Source organism: Loxodonta africana, chromosome 21, assembly GCF_030014295.1.
Source record: "Loxodonta africana isolate mLoxAfr1 chromosome 21, mLoxAfr1.hap2, whole genome shotgun sequence".
NCBI classification, from domain to species: domain Eukaryota; kingdom Metazoa; phylum Chordata; class Mammalia; order Proboscidea; family Elephantidae; genus Loxodonta; species Loxodonta africana.
In genome coordinates this window covers 60,426,554-60,449,288 of record NC_087362.1, presented here as the reverse complement: position 1 = coordinate 60,449,288, position 22,735 = coordinate 60,426,554, and the positions used below count along the sequence as shown (strand labels likewise).

At 51.1% G+C, this 22,735-nt stretch overlaps 1 protein-coding gene across 1 annotated transcript in view; it reads left to right on the top strand.

The window, feature by feature from the left end:
• LOC100658419 (guanine nucleotide-binding protein G(o) subunit alpha) overlaps positions 1 to 22,735 on the top strand; it is a 168,219-nt gene that overhangs the window by 138,646 nt on the left and 6,838 nt on the right. Inside the window, exons 4-6 of the mRNA XM_064274013.1 lie at positions 16,160 to 16,320; positions 19,747 to 19,875; positions 21,758 to 21,887. Of these exons, the coding sequence (XP_064130083.1) occupies positions 16,160 to 16,320; positions 19,747 to 19,875; positions 21,758 to 21,887 (420 nt within the window). The remainder of the gene's footprint in view (positions 1 to 16,159; positions 16,321 to 19,746; positions 19,876 to 21,757; positions 21,888 to 22,735) is intronic.

The window sequence follows — 22,735 nt, the reverse complement described above, 5'->3', positions numbered from 1 at the left end:
TCTCTTGCCCACACATGGTTTTGTAACATAATGCACTGGTCTTTTGGAAAATATTGGTTCACTAAATTATGCAGATCCTCCAAATGTTGACATATTTCAGAATACAGTATCAAAAAATTGCATTGCTTAACATCAGCACTGATCTTGTCAGGAAGGTCTTTAAGTATTAGGAAGCCGTCAGGTTTTTGGTGGTAGATACAAGGTTTTCAAAATTCTGATTTCCACTTGCAAGCTGGGATGTTACTATTTTAGTATCAAATACCGTCAGTTGTTTCCCTTAAAGCAGTCGCCTCACTTGGTTCTTCTTGAGAAAATGTCTGCCGAGGACCCACCCAGGCCCGAGTTACCATTGTTTGTCTGTCAGGCACTCTTTCAAGTACAAGTGGTGTCCCATGGGAAAACGGACTAGTTCAGCTGGCCACTCACCCTCACAAGTATCTTTCCTAGAGACAACCACCCTCCTTCAATTGGCAGCAGAAATGGTTTATGCAAACATCCCACTTCACCACACGCAATATTAAGAAGATATGAACTTAAGGGTCGAGATTTAATGAAGTTCATAATTTTTACTATTTCATCGAGGACACTCTAGGTAAAATTGGCATTTGTTTTACCGTGAATCCTGGTGGTAAAGAACACAATGACAAATAGTCTGGTTTACTGCCACTGCCTTGACTCCTGCCAAGGGGCCAGCAGCTTGACCCACTCTTGCTTTTGCTCCGTCACTGCAAATGTTAACACAGTTAGAAAAGCAGGTAACACCTTAGTGGCTTTGTGGCGTGCCGTCGAGTTGATTCCAACTCACGGCAACCCCATGTGTTACAGAGTAGAACTGCACCATGGGGTTTTCTTGGCTGTAATCTTTACCAAAGCAGTTTGCCAGGTCTTTCTCCTGCAGAGCTTCTGGGTGGGTTCAAACCTCCAACCTTAGGATTAGCAGCTGAGACCATAGCCTGTTGCACCATCAGGGCTCTGTCACATCTTAGCGTTGTTCTGAAAATTGTTTTGTTCTTGGGGAGCCCCTAGCAAGGTCCCAGGGTCTGCTGACCACCCTCAGAACTGCTGATCTAGCCCCACCCCTTCATTGTGCACTGGGGACACTGGGACCCGAGAAGAGCTGAGACTTGCCCTGGGCCACAGAGCACATCAGAGGCAGAGCGTGGACTGAGCCCAAGTCTTCTGACAACTGGTGCCCTGCTGCAGCCATCTCTCTGAGATCTTGGCGGCAGGGTGACGTACTCCTTTTTGAACAGAAGCCGTATCTAACCACTTGAGTGATGTGGGAGCTGATGTCCCAGTGAAGGACCAGGACACAGGGAGGTAGGTCCATCGTTGAGCCTGGGGCGAGGTGCCAGGCAGCAAACCTGTGGACTCCAGGATCCCCCCACCCCTGTGTCTAGTGTTTCAGCATCCGTCTTTTCTCTCCCATAATTGTGTTGCTAATATCTCCCCGCCCGCGGCCACCGAGGCAGCTCTAATTAAACGATTCACCATCGTCACTGCGTGTTATGAAGAGATGAGGTTGGCCATTACCACTTTTCTTTCCCTTTGACTGAGCTCTGTGTGGGTAATTTCATTCTGCCCTTGTTCATTTCTTAGAAATTTAGTCTGTCCAATTTTAGTTCTTTTCTCTCATCTTAGAGCACTGAGCTCAGCAGAGAGGAGGCAGAGCATGAGGGCATCAGGAATTAGGCAAGTTCTGCCCATTCACCTCAAAGTTTATTTATGACTGGGTAGTGCCTGCTTGGTGGTTCAGATCTCTACAGAGCCCCTGCCAAAGAGGGGCACCCAGGAGGTACAGACTGGGAGGTCTGGGCCTGCCAAGGGGAGAAGGGCATCAAGAGAAAGTAGGCTACATAGGCTGTCCCCAGGCGGTGATGGTTGGATCTTTAAAGGACAAGCAGGCCTCCCCACTCCATCCTCGGATCTGAGATGACGTAACTCACCACTGCCTGTGAAAGCCCAGGACGGTGCTGCTGTTGCTGATGAAAATGGGCGGGGCCCCATCCCGCATCTCTTCTGTCTCTGCCCGGCACCCCTGTAGGACATCCCACCTGAGTCCTGCAGGCCTTCACTGCTACACACTTGCCTCCTCCAGCGGCCCTCACACCCATTCTACACAGACACCAACAGGGTGGACCAGTACTCGCATTCTCTTCTAGTATGCCTACCCGGCCTGGACCCTGACACTCCTTCCAATATGCCTACCCGACCCTGACTCTGGCCCCCCTTCCAATATGCCTACCTGGCCCTGGCACTGGACCCCCTTCCAGGATACCTACCTGGCACTGGTACTGGACCTCCCTTCCAGTATGCCTACCCGGCCCTGGCCCTGGGCTCCTCTTCCAGTATAGCTACCTGGCCCTGGCAGTGGACCCACCTTCCAGAATACCTACCTGGCCCTGGCACTGGACCCCCCTTCCAGGGTGACTTTATTGTTAATTGAATCGGTTCTGACTCGTGGCAACACCAGGTGTGCAGAGTAGAACCGCCCCACAGGGTTTTCAAGGCTGTGACCTTTCAGAGGCAGATCACCAGGCCCGTCTTTCGAGGCTCCTCTGGGTGGGTTCAAAGTGCCCACCTTTCTGCCGGAAGTCAAGCATTTAACCATTTGTGCCGCCCAGGGACTCCTAGGGTGACTTTAGGAGACGTTTAGATAAACTGAAGTAAGTTCATCCAAGAATGGCAAAGCTGGGGACGTGGCTGAAAGCCAAGCCCACAGGAGGAAGCCAAGGGCCCCAAGGAGGGCCGGGGACCTGGGAAAGAAGCTCAGAGAGAACAAATGTCCCCGGGTCCCACACCGGGAGGTTGAGCAAGTGAAAATGGTGTGGAGCACAGTTCTACTCTGACACACATGCATCACCGTGGGTTGGAATACCCTCAACGGCAACTGAGTTTTTCTGTTATTGTTGTTGTTTGTTTTGGTAAACAATTGGAAGATCCAAGGGCTCTGACGCTGAAAATTGTACCACCTTTCAGAAAGTTAGGATCAAATATCCAAGACTTCTCCACCTCCATAGCAGGCAGCCTGGGCCACAAACAGGGGTGGTTCTCAAAAAGGCAGTTAAATCCCTGAGGAATCCAGAAAGTCTGGACTGCCTTCTGAACCCAGCTAGAGATCTTTGCAAGGCCTTCCTTAATGAGGCTTCTGGCAGAGATGGGGTCATGGGACAGTGGGAGGGGGTGTCAAAGGGATAATCCTTCTCCCCTAATGTGTTCAGGGTACCAGCTAACAGGCCGGGGAAATTTAGGCACTTATGTTCTGTACACGCCAAATCTGAAAGTTCCGAAAGCCAGGACCCCATACAATATCTGCCACATGGTCAGTGTACAGTGGATGACTGAGTAGATGGGTGGGTGGGCGATTGAATGAGTGGCTAGATAGATCAAGGAGGGGTGAAAGTAATAGATGAACAAATTAATAATTAATAATTAATGGATAGATAGATCCTGTGGAAGGACAGAATGAAGATATTCTAGATGGGTAGTACACAGATGGATGGATGGACAGATGGACAGACGGACGGGTAGATGGATAGGTGGGATATGACTAGAGAATGGATGGGTGGACTTGGAGAAGGAAGTGGAAGGATCAAGCCCAAGTAAGAAGATAGACCCAAGCATGGCTGGCTTGTGGCCACTGGACACCTGAGTGCTGCATTATTCCCACTACTAGACATCTCCCAAATTTTTTAAAGTGGTGGCACTTCCGCTGAGAGCCCCAGACTGAGGGGTGAGAGGGGTGGGCTCCTCTTCCCACCACTGCCGCTCACTGTTCTGAGGCCAAGCTGTAGAGAGGAAGGAAGGGGGCTTTCCCCTGCATGTGAGGGCACTGACCGCATTTCCTCAGATACACAGGACTGTGGATGGAGTGGGGTCCAACAGTTACCAAGTGCCCCAAATGCCTCCCCTGCCATTCTGTACCTGCTGGAATTGTAGTGCTGAGGCGGAACCTCCAGCGGCTGAGTCCTCTCTGCCCTTTTCCTCTTGCTCAGGGTCAACAGCCCAGGGAAGGTAGTGACGACCCCTGGGCCTGGCCCTGCCCTGCCTGATCTCTGGCTTCTCCAGCTCACACTCCCTTTCCTGTATCCTGTGTGCATCTGCCCCCCGGTGGACACAGGGGCAACTGCAGCTCACAGGGTCAGGTAGGGCCGCATGGAGGCTTTTCCTTGCAACTAGAAGATTGGGATGTGTGTGTGTGTCTCTGTGTGTGTGTCTCTGTGTGTGTGTGTGTATATACACTCACACTTCACTTGGCCAAAAAGATTAGAGAAGCAGAAAAACTGAAAGATCCAAAGCAGCCCTTCAAATGGAAGGGGTTATTATTATAATTACTATGATTATTGTTATCGTGATTATCATGCTTGCCTGAAAATCTTGCACAAAGCAGGCTTATTTTGTGTCAGCTCGTTGTTTGTGTCTGAGGCCCTTCATCTTTCTTATAACAGCTAACATTTACAGGGCTCTTTCATGTTGCAAAGCTGTGTCACATGCTTAGCCCATTTCCTCTGTGCAAACAGCCCTACGAGGTAGAAACGATGATGACAGAGGACAGAGGCTCAGAGATGTTAAGTGGTCTGTACGAGGTCACACAGCTAAAAAGCTGCAGGGCCAGGATTTGAACCTGGGTACCCTGACTGAAAAGTCCCACTCCTCCACCACAACCTTAGACCTCATCTCTCAAGAGCGAAAAGCCCCTTTATTGTAGTTTAGCTCCTAGTCTCTCTGCCACTGATGTTTCATTGGAAAGTCTACATTGCCCTAAAGAGAAGGGAAGGGATTTGAAGACCCAAGAGTTAGAAGTGCAGTCAGCTCTCACTCTTTCGTTGAAGGTAGGGCCTGGGAAGTGAGCAGACAACGCATGGTGTGCCTTGCCCACAGCTAAGTGGGCAATGCTAGCTTCTCTTGGTCACCACTCACCCTCCAGGTGTGGCACAGCAGACAGGCATGGCCACCTGTCTGAGAAGGTTGGGGAGGAGATGCTCGGGCCCAAGAACTAGGTGCGGGGGGGCCATCTGTGGCCTGGCAGGTAGGAGCTGGGGTGGGTAGAAGGGCAAGACCCTGGAAGCCCATGTCCCTCATCATGGAATGGTTCCCTGGACCATCTGGCTGACTGGAGAATGCTTTCTAGAAGCAGTACCCCTCATCTCTGCCACCACCAAGCTGTCCCACTGATTGTTAGCGGGGTCTCAGGTGTGGCTTCCCAAGCACACTTATTTCTGACCAGTGTCCAGCAACACATGTCCCCATGGCAGGAGGCTGCTAGCCTGTATGTCACAGTGAGAGACCCCTGTGTGCTGCCAGTTCAGAGGTCATAGCTACCCCCACCATGACCCCAGCACTTTGCTCTCCAGCAATGGCCCATGGCAGCCCACTTGTGGGGGACAGCCTGCACTGAGCACCTCACCCCGCCAGGGACTAGAGATGCCCCCTGGGATTGATCCCTCCCCACATGCCCCTCTCTCCCCAAGCCCTCCTTTTCTCCAGCTGCTCGTGGATATGCTGTGTAGGTTTTCATAGAGTCCAGAGTCCTGGGGCTCCCCAAAAGTGCCTCACCCCCACACAGTGTAGCTTCAGCCCATTTATACGTCAATGTTATGAAAAAGATTATTTGAATAAAGTAAAATATTACTATGAATAAGGTATCATCTAGCCAAAATGGTTATACTGGCTACAGTGGAAAAAATGAAATGCTGTTTTAAAAACCGTCGATGTGATAAAAAAAAAAAAAAAAAAACCTGCAGGTGTCCTTGAGCTCTCACAACCTCCCCAAGCCTCTGACCCTAAAGCCGTAAGGATGGCAACCAGATTCGCTTTCACAGCAACCCCCTCAGTGCCGCCTGTGTGCCCCGGGCTCAGTGCTGAGTGCTCCTGGTGCTCTCGCTCCCCAGCACCGTGAAGTAAACGCTGCTGCCAGCCTGTAGCAGTTGAAGACACTGAGGCAAGAAGGGTTAAGGCCCTTGTGCAAGCAAAGCAGATTGGAGCCAGGTTGGGTAGAGCCTGTGGCCTAAGCCCTCGGAAGGCTGCCAGGGGCAGGCCTGGGGAGCTCAAGGAGGAAGTGACCAAAGAGAGGTGGACAGAGGAGACGCCTCCAAGGGTACAGGGATGGCGTGGGCGCTGGCATGAGAAGCAGGGGCTCAACTCTAGAGGGTGGAGGATGGCATTCTGGGCACTTAGTAACTGTCAGGCTCCACTTCGCCCACAGCTGCTTGCATCGTGTTCTTCTCACACACAGGGGAGAGCCCACTTCCTTCCTCCCTGCAGCTGGGCCTTGGAACAGCGGGGGACTGCACCTACCCTCAGGCAGGAGCCTACTTGCCTGGCCCTGGACAGGCAGATGGCACCTTCACAGTGACTGTCAATGGAAGTAACACCACCTCCAGGGGCATTCTAGAAGTTTGTGAGCATGTCCTTGGGGGTGGGAATAACTGGGATGCTGCAGGTGTTCAGGTATGCTGGTGTGCAACAGTGCTGCTGAAGGCTGGATGTCCCGTCCCCTCCTCAACTGTGTAGGGTACTGCCAGACACACATGCAGTGAAAGCCTGTGTAAATGCCACCACACTGCCTTTAGTGTCCAGCAGGTGGGTACCGCATGAGGGTGCGATCCAGACATCTAGATAGGAGGGGACTCAGATGCTGGCTGCAGTAGTGGAAGGGGACTTCCTGGAGGAAGGGCCCTGGCCTTGGCATTGGCCCACCAGGAGGTGTATTAGTCAAGACTATTTGGGATACAAGTGCAAAAATAAACCAAACAAACAAAAACAATTCCTTAACTGAGTTAAGAAAAAATAAGGGAATTGATTGACTCAAGAGACTGGAAAGCCCATCAGTGTAATGGCTGCAGGTACGGCTGGACCCAGGTGTTCACATGATGTTATCATGACTTCGGGTGTCCCCTCTGTCACTTCTGCTTTCCTCAGTGACTGCTTCACACTCAAGTGGGCCCTCTCTTTGAGAGTCTCTCTTTCCAAATAATTCCTACTAATGCTATTAGTCTAAGTTGGCAAATTTGGATTCTTTGTCCACTGCAGACTGGTCGCTGAGGCCATCAACATGACTGGCGAGGCCTAGGTCATACGTCTACCCCGGAACCATGGGACAGAGTCAGCCCCACCCAAACCACCCAGACTGAGAGCCAGGGAAGGAAGCTGTCCTACGGGGAACAGATTCTGGTATCAGAGATTGCAGGAATGGAGGTCACGCAGGTAGGGAGGACGGGAGCAGGGGGCTAGTCAGCATCTTCTCTCCTGTGGCACTGCCAGGTAGGGGACCGTGTGTGTCTTGTCATACCTCATGTTGCCTGGACAGCTGGGCATGCCCTGACCAGCAAGAGGTGGCAGTGCCATGGGGGCAGTAGCAGAGGGGAAGGTGCTGGGAAATGCTTCTAGCCACTAGCCCAGGAGGAGACCTGGACGGCCAAGTCAGGCCCAGTGTGAGCACGCTCCCCAGCCCCCCGAAGGCAGGCAGACAAAGGGAAAAGCCCTTTTCTAGATCTATTAATTGATTGTTACACTTGACACCTACAGAGCTGGGCCCAGCCTGGCCCCCTCCACAGTCCTCCAGGGCATATTGGCAAGCCTCCTCCTTCACCTCTAAGCCTGGCCCTTCCTCCTTCCTCATCTCCCTCCCTGTTGCCGAGGGAGCTGGGCTGGGTACCATGGGTCTTCAGCTCTGGCCTCAGGTGACCAGGCCTTATCTGAGGTGCAAGCTCAGGGCTGTCGACTGTAGCACAGTGGAGAAGGTTAACTTTGAGTCTGCACTCTCCTACTTAGCAGCTGCTTGATCTTCAGCAAGTTCCTTCACCTCTGACTCTCAGTCTCCCCATCTGTTAAACAGGATGCTATCATTATTAAGTGAGATACAAATGTGTATATATGTATATATATATATATATATATATATATATATATATATAGGACCCTAGTGGTGCAGTGGTTAAGGGCTCTTCTGGTAACCAAAAGGTCTGCATTTCCACCCTACCAGCGGCTCTGCGGGAGAAAAGACCTGGCAGTCTGCTCCCATGAAGATTATAGCCTTGGAAACCCTATGAGGCAGTTCTACCCTGTCATATAGGGTCAATATGAGTTGGAATCAACTCAACGGCACACAACAGCAATCTTCACGGGAGCAGATCACCATGGCTTTTCTCCCTCGGAGCGGCTGATGTGTTCGAACCACCAACTTTTCCTTTAGCAGCCAAGCACTTAACCATTGTGTCACCAGGGCGCATATATGTGTGTGTGTGTATACATATATACGTATATGTATGTATGTATATGTATATATGAAATTCACAAGAGGAGAAAAGTTGGGGATTAGGCAGAGTGAGAAATGAGGGCCTTGGCTTAAATGCCAAGGATCCATTTATCCCACAAATGTTGCTGAGTGCCAGCTATGTACAAAGCACTGTGTGAGACCCGGGTACCACAAGAAGTCAGGAAATTAGCCCTGCCCTCAACGACCAAGCACACAGCCTTAGCTGTAACGTGGTATTGCGGGCGCACTGTGGGAGCAGACTGCCTGGGAGCCTCGAGGAGGGCTTCCTGGAGGAGATGACATATGAGCTGAGGAGGGACCAGGGCAAAGGTGATCCTGAGGTGCAATCACCCTGACTTATTTGGGGAACAGAAAGCAGGGCTGTGTGCCTGGAGCCCTGTGAGAGGGGCAAGTGGGAGGAGATTAGGATAGAGAGGTAGGCAGGGATGTTGTTGCCCACGAGAAGGAGTCTGGAATTTAGAAATGATGGGAAGCTTCTGAAAGAGTTTAAACAGGGAGAGAGATGGTATTCATTAGCATTAATTTTGACTACCAGAGGCCCCAAAAATAATGGCTTAAATAAGATAAAATTTTATTTTTGATGTTAAAAAAAAAAAGATGTCCAAGTGATACAAAGGCTCCACAAAGTTCCCAAGGACCTAGGCTATTTTGACATCACTCTTCCACTATCCTTAAGGTGTGGTCCTTGTCTTCATGACCCAAGTTGACTGCCAGAGCTCTAGTCATCACATCTAAGTTCCAGGCATCAGGAGTGAGGAAGTGGGAGGGAAAGGGTGCCCCCACCCTGGCTTCAAAAATACTTTTCTGAAGGCCTCACTACACTTTGCCAGAACTTGTCACATGGCCATACCTAGCTACAAGGAAAACTAAGAAATGCAGTCTTTCAGTCGGATGTCAGTGTGCCCAGCTAAAAATTGCTGGGTCCATTTTCTAATGGGGAAGGGGAGAATTGATGTTAGGAGGAAAATATCCATCTGCTGCAAGGGAGGCCCAAGGGAGGCAGGAAGCTCTTGGAATGAAATAATATGCTTCCCGTGGCAGCTCGGACTGAGGGAGGAGATGGGGAGAAGTGGACCAAATGAACATAGATTTGCAAGAAGAGCCAGTAGGACACGGAGTGTGAGAAGGAAACCAGGAAATGGAGGGTGACTCCTGGTCTTTGGGCTTGGAGCAGTAGGGCCAATGGTGATGCCATATTCTGAGCTGGAGAAGACAGGGAGAGAAACAGCCAGGGTGGAGGGTTACTGCCAGCACAGGCCCCCGCACCTGGGTGATGAACTGAGGCTGGGGGGAAGGCTTCAGCCCCCTGAGCTGTCCCCTGGAGAATTCTCAGGAAATCATCTTGTCCAGCCTTCCCCAAACTATGGAACATACCCCACGGGACTGGGGCTTATAAAACTTGAGGTGACACACAGAAACAAATAGAGGCATACCAATTGGTACAGTGGTGCCCTCAGTTCATAAACCACCCCATCTTGGGAGTGTCACAGGTGCCTTTGTGTCAGGCATCTTGTGGCTCCAGGGCACTTCAGGTCCTGGCTCAGTTCTGAATCAGGTGGTCCGCAGATGTCGCAGAAACCATGAAGGAGGTGCCCACAGCAGGAAGGCTGGAAAACTCTTCCCAGGTCCACACCCCTCATCCTACAGATGGGAAACACACTGAGACTGAAACAGGACAGAGACCTTCCCGAGGCCACCCAGGCAGTGGGTGAGCAGGATCTGCTCAGGCCTTGGCACTGTTTGTAGCCCCAGGTGGTGCCACCACCGCTCCTCCCCCGAGGCTGCCTCCCTGAGTCACTGGCTGCCCAGGGAAGTCAAAGCCCAGGGCCAGGGCCAGCTTTCCAGGCCACTGCCCCCAGGGGACACTCAGACCCTGAAGAAACTCACCTCCAAGGGAGCCAGCACCTGGCAGGCTGCACACCACTCAGGTGGGGGTGACTCGGGAGTACAAGGGCTTGGGTGTTTGGGAAGCTGTCCCGAGGGAGCTAGATCTGGGCTGGCATTGAAGGCCTGGCTGTCCAGCTCCAGGCCAGTTGGTAGCTTCCTCCCAGGGCAGGCGGCGGGGAGGGGATATGGCTGCCAGAGCCTTCCCATCGACCTTCTGCAGTAGACTGGGCTCTGACGTGAAAATAACTACTTAGCCAGACAGCTCAGTTCTGGAAAAGTCACCGCAGAAGGTTTTGGCCCTGCACACCTTTTGTACAGAAGCTTCTGTTGGCCACACATCTTCCAGGTGCTAAGGACACCCACAGATTTCCAGCACCTCCCACTACCTCCTGAGCCACGTGACCAGGCTGGGCAGTCTGCTTCTCCTCCACTTCATAGGAGAGGGTGGGGCTGGTGGGAGGGCCCCTGAGTGGAGTGGTTGTTGAGTATTAGTTATCGTGCCCATGAATAAAACACTCTTATTCTGGAATCCTCAAGAATACTACTGAAACTAATAGAAGAGTTCAGCAGAGTATCGGGATACAAGATAAACATACAAAAATCATTTGGATTGCTCTACACCAACAAAAAGAACATCGAAGAGTAAATCACCAAATCAATGCCATTTATAGTAGCCCCCAAGAGGATGAAATACTTAGGAATAAATCTTACCAGAGATGTAAATACTTATACAAAGAAAACTACAGTACACTTCTGCAAGAAACCAGAAGAGACTTACATAAGTGGCAAAACATACCTTTTTCGTGGATAGGAAGACTTAACACATTATAAAAATGTCTGTTCTACCAAAAGTGATCTGTATATTTAATGCAATTCCAATCCAAATCCCAACAACATTCTATAATGAGATGGAGAAACAAATCACCAACTTCGTATGGAAGGGAAAGAGGCCCCGGATAAAGAAGGGATTACTGAAAAAGAAGAACAAAGTGGGAGGCCTTACTTTACCTGATTTTAGAACCTATTATACCGCCACAGTAGTCAAAACAGCCTGGTACTGGTACAACAACAGATACATGGACCAATGGAACAGAATTGAGAATCCAGACATAAATCCATCCACATATGAGCAGCTGATATTTGACAAAGGCCCCCAAACAGTTAAATGGGGAAAAGACAGTCTCTTTAACAAATGGTGCTGGCATAACTGGATATCCATCTGCAAAAAAAATGAAACGATCCATACCTCATGCCATGCACAAAAACTAACTCAAAATGGATCAAAGAGCTAAATATAAAATCTAAAACGATAAAGATCATGGAAGAAAAAATAGGGACAATGTTAGGAGCCCTAATACATGGCATAAACAGTATACAAAACATAATTAAGAATGTGGAAGAAAAACTAGATAACTGGGAGCTCCTAAAAATCAAACACCTATGCTCATCCAAAGACTTCACCAAAGGGTAAAAAGATTACCTATAGACTGGGAAAAAGTTTTTAGCTATGACATTTCTGATCAGCGCCTGATCTCTAAAATCTACATGATACTGCAAAAACTCAACTACAAAAAGACAGATAACCCAATTAAAATATGGGCAAAAGATATGAATAGACACTTCACTAAAGAAGACATTCAGGTAGCTAACAGATACATGAGGGAAATGTTCACAATCATTAGCCATTAGAGAAATGCAGATTAAAACTACAATGAGATTCCATCTCACTCCAACAAGGCTGGCATTAATCCAAAAAACACAAAATAATAAATGTTGGAGAGGCTGTGGAGAGATTGGAACACTTACACACTGCTGGTGGGAATGGCAAATAGTACAACCACTTTGGAAATCAATTTGGCGCTTCCTTAAAAAGCTAGAAATTACCATACGATCCACCAATCCCACTCCTTGGAATATATGCTAGAGAAATAAGAGCCTTTACACGAACAGATATATGCACACCCATGTTTACTGCAGCACTGTTTACAATAGCAAAAAGATGGAAGCAACCAAGGTGCCCACCAATGGATGAATGGATAAATTATGGTATATTCACACAATGGAATACTACGCATCGATAAAGAACAGTGAGGAATCTGTGAAACATTTCACAACACGGAGGAACCTGGAAGGCATTAGGCTGAGTGAAATTCGTCAGTTGCAAAAGGACAAATATTGTATAAGACCACTATTATAAGAACTTGAGAAATAGTTTAAACTGAGAAGAAAACATTCTTTTGTGGTTACGCGAGCGGGGAGGGAGGGAGGATGGGAGAGGGACATTCACAAATTAGATAGTAGGTAAGAACTACTTTAGGTGAAGGGAAAGACAGCACACAGTACAGGGGAGGTCAGCACAACTGGACTAAACCAAAAGCAAAGAAGCTTCCTGAATAAACTGAATGCTTCGAAGGCCAGCATAGCAGGGGCAGGGGTCTGGGGACCATAGTTTCAGGGGACATCTAAGTCAATTGGCATAATAAAATCTATTAAGAAAACATTCTGCATCCCACTTTGAAGAGTGGCGTCTGGGGTCTTAAACGCTAGCAAGCAGCCATCTAAGATGCATCAACTGGTCTCAACCCACCTGGATCAAAGGAGAATGAAGAACACCAAGGACACAAGGTGATTACCAGCCCAAGAGACAGAAAGGGCCACATGAACCAGCGACTACATCATCCTGAGACCAGAAGAACTAGATGGTCCCAGGCTACAACCGATGACTGCCCTGACGGGGAACACAACAGAGAACCCCTAAGGGAGCAGGAGAGCAGTGGAATGCAGACCCCAAATTCTCATAAGACCAGACTTAATGGTCTGACTGAGACTAGAAGGACCCCGGTGGTCATGGCCCCCAGATCCTCTGTTGGCCCAGGACAGGAACCATTCCCGAAGCCAACTCTTCAGACAAGGATTGGACTGGACAGTGGGTTGGAGAGGGATGCTGGTGAGGAGTGAGCTTCTTGGATCAGGTGGACACTTGAGACTATGTTGGCATCTCCTGCCTGGAGGGGAGATGAGAGGGTGGAGGGGGTTAGAAGCTGGCAAAATGGACACAAAAAGAGAGTGGAGGGAGAGAGCGGGCTGTCTCACTGGGGGGAGAGTAATTGGGAGTGTGTAACAAGGTGTATATGGGTTTTTGTGTGAGAGACTGACTTGATTTGTAAACTTTCACTTAAAGCACAATAAAAATTATAAAAAAAAATACTCTCTTTCCGGAGGGCTTTCAGGTCAGGCAGTGGGTGGGCCTGGTGCACCCCGCTCCCAGCACCCAGCAGGGACTCGGTGTCACCATCGGCTCCAGGACCATGCAGGAAACCAGTGGGGAGAGACGCAAGGCACCACCTCCCAGCCCAGGTGGACCCATCCCAGCACCCTGGATCTGCCTTTTCCAGGGCTAGTGTGAGTCGGGGCTTTTGTGTTAGTTTCTGTGGCAGAAACTAACCTGAGGGGGCTGGGGCCGGCCCATAGAGAGGGTGAGGGAACCCAGCCTCAGGAGCCTGAATACCTTGACCCTTTCCTGCTTCCTTTTGGAGTTTTATTCTTAGAAGCTTCTCCATGAGGTGAAGGTTCAGTGATACCTCTGACTCAGGGGACACACCCTCATGAGCTCCTCCCATTTGAGAAACCCCAGGGAAAGACTACTGTGGACCCAGCGGGGTCATGTGTCTGCCAAGTGTCTCATCAGTAGTTGACCCTCGTCCGTGCCTTGACTTCCCAAACCTGCCTTCCCAGGCCCCTGCCTGGCTGGGAGCTGGCCTTGGCCCCAGCCAGACTGTGGGCTCTGGACATGCAGGGGTCTAGCCAGCCCCAGCCCTGGCCTGGCCCTGCACCCCCAACCACCCTCCTTTCCCTCATGCAGTGATGCTGGGGCAAGCACTGGAGCGTGCTGTCACAGCTGGGCAGCAATCAGGACACAGAGGTGCTCTTCATCCTGCTGGGATGTTGGCAGGAACAGTGGGCCACTTGGGTATAGCCACCTGCTTTCTGCTTAGGAGAGTGCAAATGTGCACCCAAACTGAGGCCGAAATGTGTGTGGAGCAAGCAGGGTCCGTCCAGTGCCTGGGCTTCCAAATAAAACCAAACCTGCTGCCATCCAGTCGGTTCTAACTCGTGGCAACTCGATTGTTACAGAGTAACTGTGCCCCATAGGGTTTTCTGGACTAATCATTATGGAAGCAGATAGCCAGGCCTTTCTTGTGCAGTGCTGCTGGGTGAGTTTGAACCACCAACCTTTCGGTGAGTAGTCCAGCACAAACCATTTGTGCCACCCAGGGACCTCGTGCATGGGCTTAGATGGTACTTCTTTGTCCTGGTTTGTGACCTCCAGAAACCAGCCCCGAGACAAGGATTGGAGTGACACAAGGTGTTTACTGGGAAGTCACTTCAGGAAGCACCGACCAGTGGGGAAGTGGCACGGCGAAGGGAGGGACACCAGTACAGTGTGCACTGATGAGTGGGCTGTAGCTCTGTGCAGCCAGGCTCAGTCCCCCAGGGATCCTCTCAAGACTATGTGGAACACGGCAGAATTGTCTCTGAGGGCAAGGAAGCCGAGTATGTGCCCACCCACTCCTGTCTGCCCTGGGACACTAACCCCCAAACCATGCAGCCTGACACACCCCCAGGGGTGCAGAGCACTCTATAGGCAGCGAGGCAGGAAGCATCTGTCTCAGGGAACCCTCTGCAGACAACAGGGTGCAGGAGGGGGGCTCTGCCACAGCACCGTCCCTACGCTCACTTGCTCTATTTAGACATCAAAAGCCCCGATGGTCTTAGATGGAGCACAGACCTTTCTGGTTAATGCCAGGTGACACTTGGTCTGGACACCCTCTGCTAGGTAGCATTTGCTGTCAAAGCTGCTGTCATCAGTGACCACTGCAAAAGGCATGAATACAGGGACAGGTTAATGCAATCTCCCACAGCCCCTCACCAGTCGATTGCGAGGCTCTGAGGAAATAGTGTATGTGGGGTGTGTGTGGAGGGTATGTATGTGGGGGGTGGGTGTGGGTGTGGGTGTGTGTGTGTGTAAAGCCTTTTGTAAACTGTAAAGTGCTACATGTATGGGTAAGGTGGTGGTGACGGTGAGGTCCTGTGACTTCTCAAAGGGCCTTCTGAGTCTTCAATGACTGCTTACATTCTTGGTTTTGATGTGATGTGTATTTTATAGTAGTCTTTGAAAATGGGAGACCCTGTTTGGTGTCCAAGATGAGGGGAAGGGGAAGATACCTGTGAATAAAAATTAGCAAAATTAAGTTTTAGCTTTGGGCCATCCAAGGGCCTAAATTCTGGAGGTTTAATATTGACATAAGGGATTTTCACCATACACACTAATTTAAAAACCAACCTGTCCACTTTCCCACCTCTAAGGTGCATTCCCACTGTGCCTAGTCCCTCAACCAACTGGAATTCTCAAATAAGCTAAGCTTCCTGCTCCCTGATCTAGCTCACTTAAGGGGGCTTTGCTCCATTTTGAGTATGAAGTATAGAAAGTTTGCAACTTCCGCTGAGAACATTGATTTTTTAAGTCTTTTCTTCCCCACAAATGAAATATTGTACAAAATCCCAGTCTTCAAAATAGTGAAAGCAGAGCTGCCCTGGTTGAGCCAGAGAATGGAGAACAGAATCCTTGCACTCTCCCTTCCTGCCCACAGAAAGCTCTTGGGTTCTATGGGGCAGGGCATGGTTTGAAACCACTGCTGGAGAGCTTCTTCACGGTACCCAAAAATCTCAAACCCGTTGCTGTCGAATAGAAGGCTCCAAAGACTGAAACTCGTGCACCCTGAGGGTCTAGGAAGCAGATTGGACATGTGCCCTGAGACACATGGGCGTGCACAGATCACAGCCCTCTTTTCCCAACCAGGGTTGGGCTGGGCCTTGTCATAAACCCCAGCCCAGCCCAGCCCACAGTCTCGGCCAAGGGTAGAGCCATTGGCTGGCTAGGGCTCTTCTGTGCCCACCGAGGTTTCAAAGCCCACCGTCCATCTCTCCACACAGGCCGACGCCAAGATGGTGTGTGACGTGGTGAGTCGGATGGAAGATACTGAGCCTTTCTCTCCAGAGCTGCTTTCTGCCATGATGCGACTCTGGGGCGACTCAGGAATCCAGGAGTGCTTCAACCGGTCTCGGGAGTATCAGCTCAATGATTCTGCCAAATAGTGAGTGTCCCAGGCTGGAGGGGGCGGTGAGAATTGGAGGGGTAAGGAGGGAATTCTTGGCTGAGGTCATACCTGCCGTAGGTAGCAGATATCAAGAAGGACGGGAAGTTGCTCTCCTCCCATCCCCAGGATGAGGAAGAAATGGAGGAAGGCAGAGGGCACAAGAGACAACCAAGCCATGGAAACTCCCAGAGGGCCAGGACCTTGTCACCTCCTTGTTCTGGAGTGTGCCTGGCACTTCAGAAGGAAGGTCTTTGGTGTAGCAGTGGTTTTCTCTAGAGAGAAAATATAAATATAAATCTATAAGCCAAAAGTAACTTAATATGCCATTTTCTTTTACTTTAGAGAAAATAAACTTTCCATCTCTCTGTCTTTAAAATTTAAAATAAGGCATATGTAACTCCATTCAGTAAATATTAAACTATAATTTAATTCTGTGTTATAATGAAATAAGCAGAAGGAAGGAAGGAAAGAGGGGAGGAAGGGAGGGAGAAAGAGAAAGAAAACCAGAGAGAATGAAGAAGTGGGAGGAGATATGGTGAAAAACAGAGGGCTAAAGGGGTAGATGGGAAAGGCAGAGGACTGGCCTGCAGGGCCCTTCAGTAGCAGGACATCAGGTCACAGAACAGCCCACCACAGCTTTGACGTCCTTGCTGCTTACTTGCCCTTGACCCCTAGATGGGAGGTTCTAGCCCTCTGGGTTGGTCCATATTAGTCAGGGACATGTCTTTGTCATGAGGACATCAGGATGGCACCTTGACTTTCAGAAACCTGTAACATACCCCACTTTTGAAGTCTCGTGCCAGGCTTTCAGTAGAGCTTCTGATGAGGAGCCTCTGGGTCTTAACCCACCATCTTAGGGTACGTGTGCTCGGTCACTGTTCTGATTCAGCCATGTCCACCAGGGGATATCTGGCAATGTCTAGAGACATTTTGATTGTCACTACTAGGGTGGAGTTCCTGACACCTAGTGGGTGGAGGCCAGGGAAGCTTCTAAACATCCTACAATGGACAGACAGCCCCCACAACAAAGAATTATTGGCCCAAAATGTCAGTAGTGCCAAGATTGAGAACCTCTGATCCACCCGTTGGGAATGTAAAGAAAGCAGTACTCACTTGTGGGCATTTGGACATTTCCATCAGCTATGATGACAGCTGGAGCCCTGGTGGTGCAGTGGTGAGGAGCGCAGACTGCTAACCAAAGGGTTGGCAGTTCAAATCCACCAACCACTCCTCAGAAACCGTATGGGGCAGTTCTGTTCTGTCCTGTCCTATGGGGTCACTATGAGTCAGAATCAACTCGACGGCAACAGGTTTGGTTTTTTGGGTTTTATGACAGCTAAAAAACCAGGGACTTGATTAAGGCCAGGAGCATCTTCCCAGGACCACATGCCTAGATTGTCCGCAGGGCAAGCGTTTAAGTCCTTTGAGCCCCAGGTGGTGGCTACCCAGGTCCCATCTACCTGAGGCACCTCAGTGGTCAGGGGTATGAGCCTAGAGGCTCGGTGCCTACGGCTTCCTGTGCAGACTCAAACTACCGACCCACACTTTTTCAGTCTTCTTCCTGCGCCAGAGTCAGGCCAAGAGAGAACACCTTGGCAGCTGGCGCCCTTCAGGACGACCCAAGTGCAGCAGGGTAGGTGGGCCCTCAGAGCTGGGAGGAGCCCCAGGAGGACAGAGGGCACCTAACAGAGAGTCCTCCTTCCTTCTCTCCCTCCATGCCCTCTGCTGGGCCCAAGTCCACCATCCAGTTCCCTCCTAAGTGGCCTTGTTCCTATCGTTCATCAAATAGTGCTCCCCATTTAAATTTTTACCCGTTTAACTCGTTATAACATGAACCCACTGTAGAAAAAAATTGTGTACAACACAGAAGGGTATAAAATGAAAAAGCTGACTTCTCCCCTTGGCCGGCCCTGTCCTACTCCACCTTGTAACCGTTTCCATTTGTCTAGTGGTTTCCAGCAAAATCTGACCCTCCGACTTTAAATAGCACTTACTGACCCCGCTGTGAAATGTGAGGAGTTCAGCTCATATTCTTTCCTCCCACCTCTCTTCCCCACCTCCACCTCCAGATTTTTGCTAGTTACAGGATTATTTTTAGTTCTTCCGGTTGTTTCCTTTGTAACTTTAAATAAAAATCTTGAGTCAGTATTTGTCAACTCCTCACCAAGTACCTTGGGGAAATCAGCCCCCTTTATCTCTCTTCCCTTCCTCCTTCCAAATTTTCTGATGTCAAGGCTTGTAACATTGACATTCTGCACTGCTGCCCGGGGTTAGGTCTTCGGTGTTTCGTCTATGGGAGAGGATTCCACGGCAGGAAAAAGAGGGAGCACACAGTCAGATTCAGAAGGACCTTAAAAAGCTTCCAATCCAAGGTTGTTTTGCTGCTGTTGTTGTTTCCTTCCGACAAAATCTTGGGTGGTGGTGGTGGCATTTGGTGCTGTTGAGCCTATTCCAATGCATAGCAACCGCATATGACAAAGTAGAACTACCCCATAGGGTTTTCTTGGCTGTAATCTTTATAGAAGCAGATCGCCAGGCCATTCTCCCAAGGCATCGCCAGGTAGGTTTCAACTGCTAACCTTTCAGTTAGCAGCTGAGTGCTTAACCATTGCGCCACCAGGGCTCCTTAAAATCTTGGGTTGTGGGTGTTGTTGGGTGCCGTTGAGTTGTTTTCAACTTATAGCGACCCCATGTGACAGAGTAGAACTGCTGCAGTAGGGCTTTCTAAGCTGTAATCTTTATGGGAACAGATCACCAGGTCTTTCTCTCCCAGAGGGAGTCACTGGATGGGTTCGAACCACCCATTTTTGGTTGTTGTTGTTAGGTGCCTTCGAGTCGGTTCCTACTCATAGCAACCCTGTGTACTAGAAAACAAAACACTGCCCTGTCCCATGTCTCATGATCTTTGTTATGCTTAAACCCATTGTTGCAGGCACTGTGTCAATCTATCTCATTGGGGGCCTTCCTCTTTTTCAATGAGCCTCTACTTTACCCTCCTGATAACATGTCCAAAGTACATGAGACAAAGTCTCACCATCCTTGCTTCCGAGGAGCGTTCTGGCTGTAGTTCTTCCAAGGCAGATTTGTTTGTTCTTTTGGCAGTCCAGGGTATAGTCAATATTCTTCGCCAACATCATAATTCAAAGGCGTCAATTCTTCTTTAGCCTTCCTTATTCATTGTCTTTCGGTTAGCAGCCATTGAACCGTTGCACCACCAGAGCACTTTAAAATCTTGGGTAGAAGCCCAATATATAAAACAGATCAAAGTAGATGTATTGTGACAGAAGGAAGAGGGAGACCTGGTAGAGCTGTCACACAATCCCAGGGGGTGCTGTCTGCATCCGAGACCATGCAAATGGCTCTCCAAGGCCAAGCGACACCCCAGGTGCTTGGTCCATGGTCCCTGTGTGTTGCCATCCCCAGCTACCTGGACAGCCTGGATCGGATCGGGGCCTCGGACTACCAGCCCACAGAGCAGGACATCCTCCGAACCAGGGTCAAAACCACCGGCATCGTAGAAACCCACTTCACATTCAAGAACCTCCACTTCAGGTGAGGCCCAGGAGATAGACACCTGGGCTGGCGAGGGCCAGCTGAGAGATGGAAGAAGCACCCTCTCCACCCCATCTCCTGCTGGAGCACCCAGATACCACCCTGCTGTCAGGGAGCTTTTAGTCTGGGGGGCAGTAAGATATGAGAATGGATCTGTCTGCATGTTTGTTTTCTGTCAAGTTCAGGGCCCATGAGCAGGGAAAGTCCAGGAATGGGGCTGTGAAGAACAAGGAGAATTTGGGTGGACAAGGAGGGGAGACCTGTCGCCAAGGTGACTTCTGAGGAAGATGAGGGTGGCTCACCTACATGGCCCCTGGAAGGCCACCTTGTGAGGGGGGATGGGGAGGAGGTGTGAGGGAGCCCAAACAGTATCTGTGAGACGAGAGGAACTGACCACCTCTCCCAGTCCATATGGGGAAGCTGAGGCCTGAAAGGAGCAAGGCCTTTCCCCAGGCACAGAATGCAGCTGGAATCCGGGGCTCTGAGCACCTGAGACCAGGGGCCTGAGGTATGAGGCTGGGTGCCTCATGCCCTGCTGGAGGGCTGTATCCCCACCTGGGGTAACCCACAAGCGCTGAGGCCTGGAGGCCCCTGCTCTGCCCCCACTTGCCTTACAGGTGCAGTTTCTGGGTATGGGATGGAGCAGGAAGGAGGGAGGGCAGGGACCTGGTTCCTGGCCCCTTGCCCACCAACCCTCTTGCCTCCCTCCTCCCCAGCCCCTGCCTGCTCCTGTGCAGACTGAGGGTCCAAGGCTCAGTGTCCAGGTTCCTGCAGGCTGTGGGAGCCACGTGGGGCCCAGGAACCCCCAGGCCTCCACGAGACCACAGCAGTGGGCCGAGTGGCCTGGCCAAGCTCAGGTGTGGGTCTCTGGTGGCCCCACAAGGTGGCTCCCTTGCCATCCCAGTCTCCCCAGTCTCTCCTGCTCACTCCTTGGGTGCTCAGGACAGGGACCTGGGCTTAGCCCTGCCCAGAATAAGAATAAGCTTTCTGGAGGTGTCATGGAGCCCGTCGGCCAAACCCCTTGTAGTTCCGATGGGGAGGCAGGATCCACAGGGAGCAACAATTGGACAAGGACCAGAGCCCATTGCCATGCTCCTAGCCCCTGTGCTCTCTGCCCACAGTTGTCCCCATCACCCCCCAGAGCCCCTCCAGCAGCTGTGTGCCCACAGGCCTCCTGGTTCCAAAGGCCGCAGAGCTCTTCACTGAGGAGGTTAGGGTCTGAGACTGACCTCCCACCTGCAGTCTCTTCCTACTCCTCATGCCCCTTGGGGGACAGTGTCTGAGAGGGTCAGAGGCTGGGCAACCGACCTGCCAGGGAGGGCCAGAGGTAAGGGCTCTGGCTTCATCTGCAGACAGACTGGGTGGGAACCAGGCTGGACCACTTCTAGACTCACATCACGACCCTAGGCACATCCCTGATGCCTCCATGCCTCACTTTTCCCTTCTGCATAACGGGTGATGGGGTTGAAGTTTGTCCAGATCACAACCGTGAACAAACACACCCAGAGATTCAGAAACAGGATCTGGACGTTACCATGAGAGGAAGGCCTCTCAGAGGGCATTTGATGGGGGGCCAGCTGAGGTACGCCCCTTAGTCAAATTCTTCAGATGCCATGGGCAGGCCTTTGAGTCACTGTGTGTAAACACAGCCCAGCCGTGGGACAGACTCCCACCTGGCATGATGGCTGCCCCAGGATGTCAGTGGTTTGTCGGTCAGTCTGTCCTGGGACGAAGGTCCCACACAAGGCAGGAGCACTGGGCCCGGAGCACATGCCAGCCCCTCCCCCTCATGCCCCTCAGAGCACGGTTGAGGCTTGACCAGCCATCCCCTCCCCACCTCCACCCGCCGCCCTCCATTCCCAGCTCCCATGTCTCCCGGCAGGCTGTTCGACGTTGGGGGCCAACGATCTGAACGTAAGAAGTGGATCCACTGCTTCGAGGACGTCACGGCCATCATCTTCTGTGTCGCACTCAGCGGCTATGACCAGGTGCTCCATGAAGACGAAACCACGGTGAGTGGCCCTGGGCCTACTGGGCTGGGGGCAGCGCGAGGGGCTGGCCCACCCAGCCTGCGGGGCACTGACAGTACCCACTGCAGACAGGCCACCCCCAGCGCTGGGGCCACAGTAGCCCACGGTGGCCCTGGGGCAGGGACCAGTGGCATGGTTGGGATCCTGCCATTTGGCGGCCCGTGCTGCTCATTCTTCGTCATGACTTTATTGCTGGGCCCAGAGGAGGCCGTGTGGGGCGGTCATGCAAACTGATCACAAACATGTTGCCGAATTTGAGTTTTGGGCAGTAAGTGCCTCTTCCACAAACTCTGCAGGGTCACAGAGGCCATTAGGCCAGGACAGAATTAAGCAAACCCTAGAAGAAATGAGGGTGTAGCCAAGCAAGGATGCAGATGACACAGAAATGGCCCTTCTTAGCCTTGATGGCCTCCCGGGAGCCCCGGCCGGGGATACTGCTCAGATAGGGGTGTGGGGCTGGCAGGTGGGAGGGCAGCGGGGCATAAGGCATGCTGGGGCATCACAGTGGATTCCACACCAGCTTCCCCCCTTCCATCTGTGTGTCAGGTTCAGTCTGGGTGGGACCTCTGGCTTTGGCCTCAGAGAACTGCCAGGCCCAGCTTCCAAGAGGAGGCACTCGCCTGGAGAGAGGTGCTACCTTTCTCTGGGCCTGGTTCTGCCTCTGCTACTCACTGATTTGCTGCTGAATTCAGGCAGGACCCTTTCTGCCTCGGTTATTGTGATTTGTAAAATGGGGATAATAATGGTACCTACCTTGTGGGGCTGGACGATCAAAGAGAAAATGCTTGTGAAGTATTTGGGACTGTTTCTGGCACAAAAGTGCTAAATTG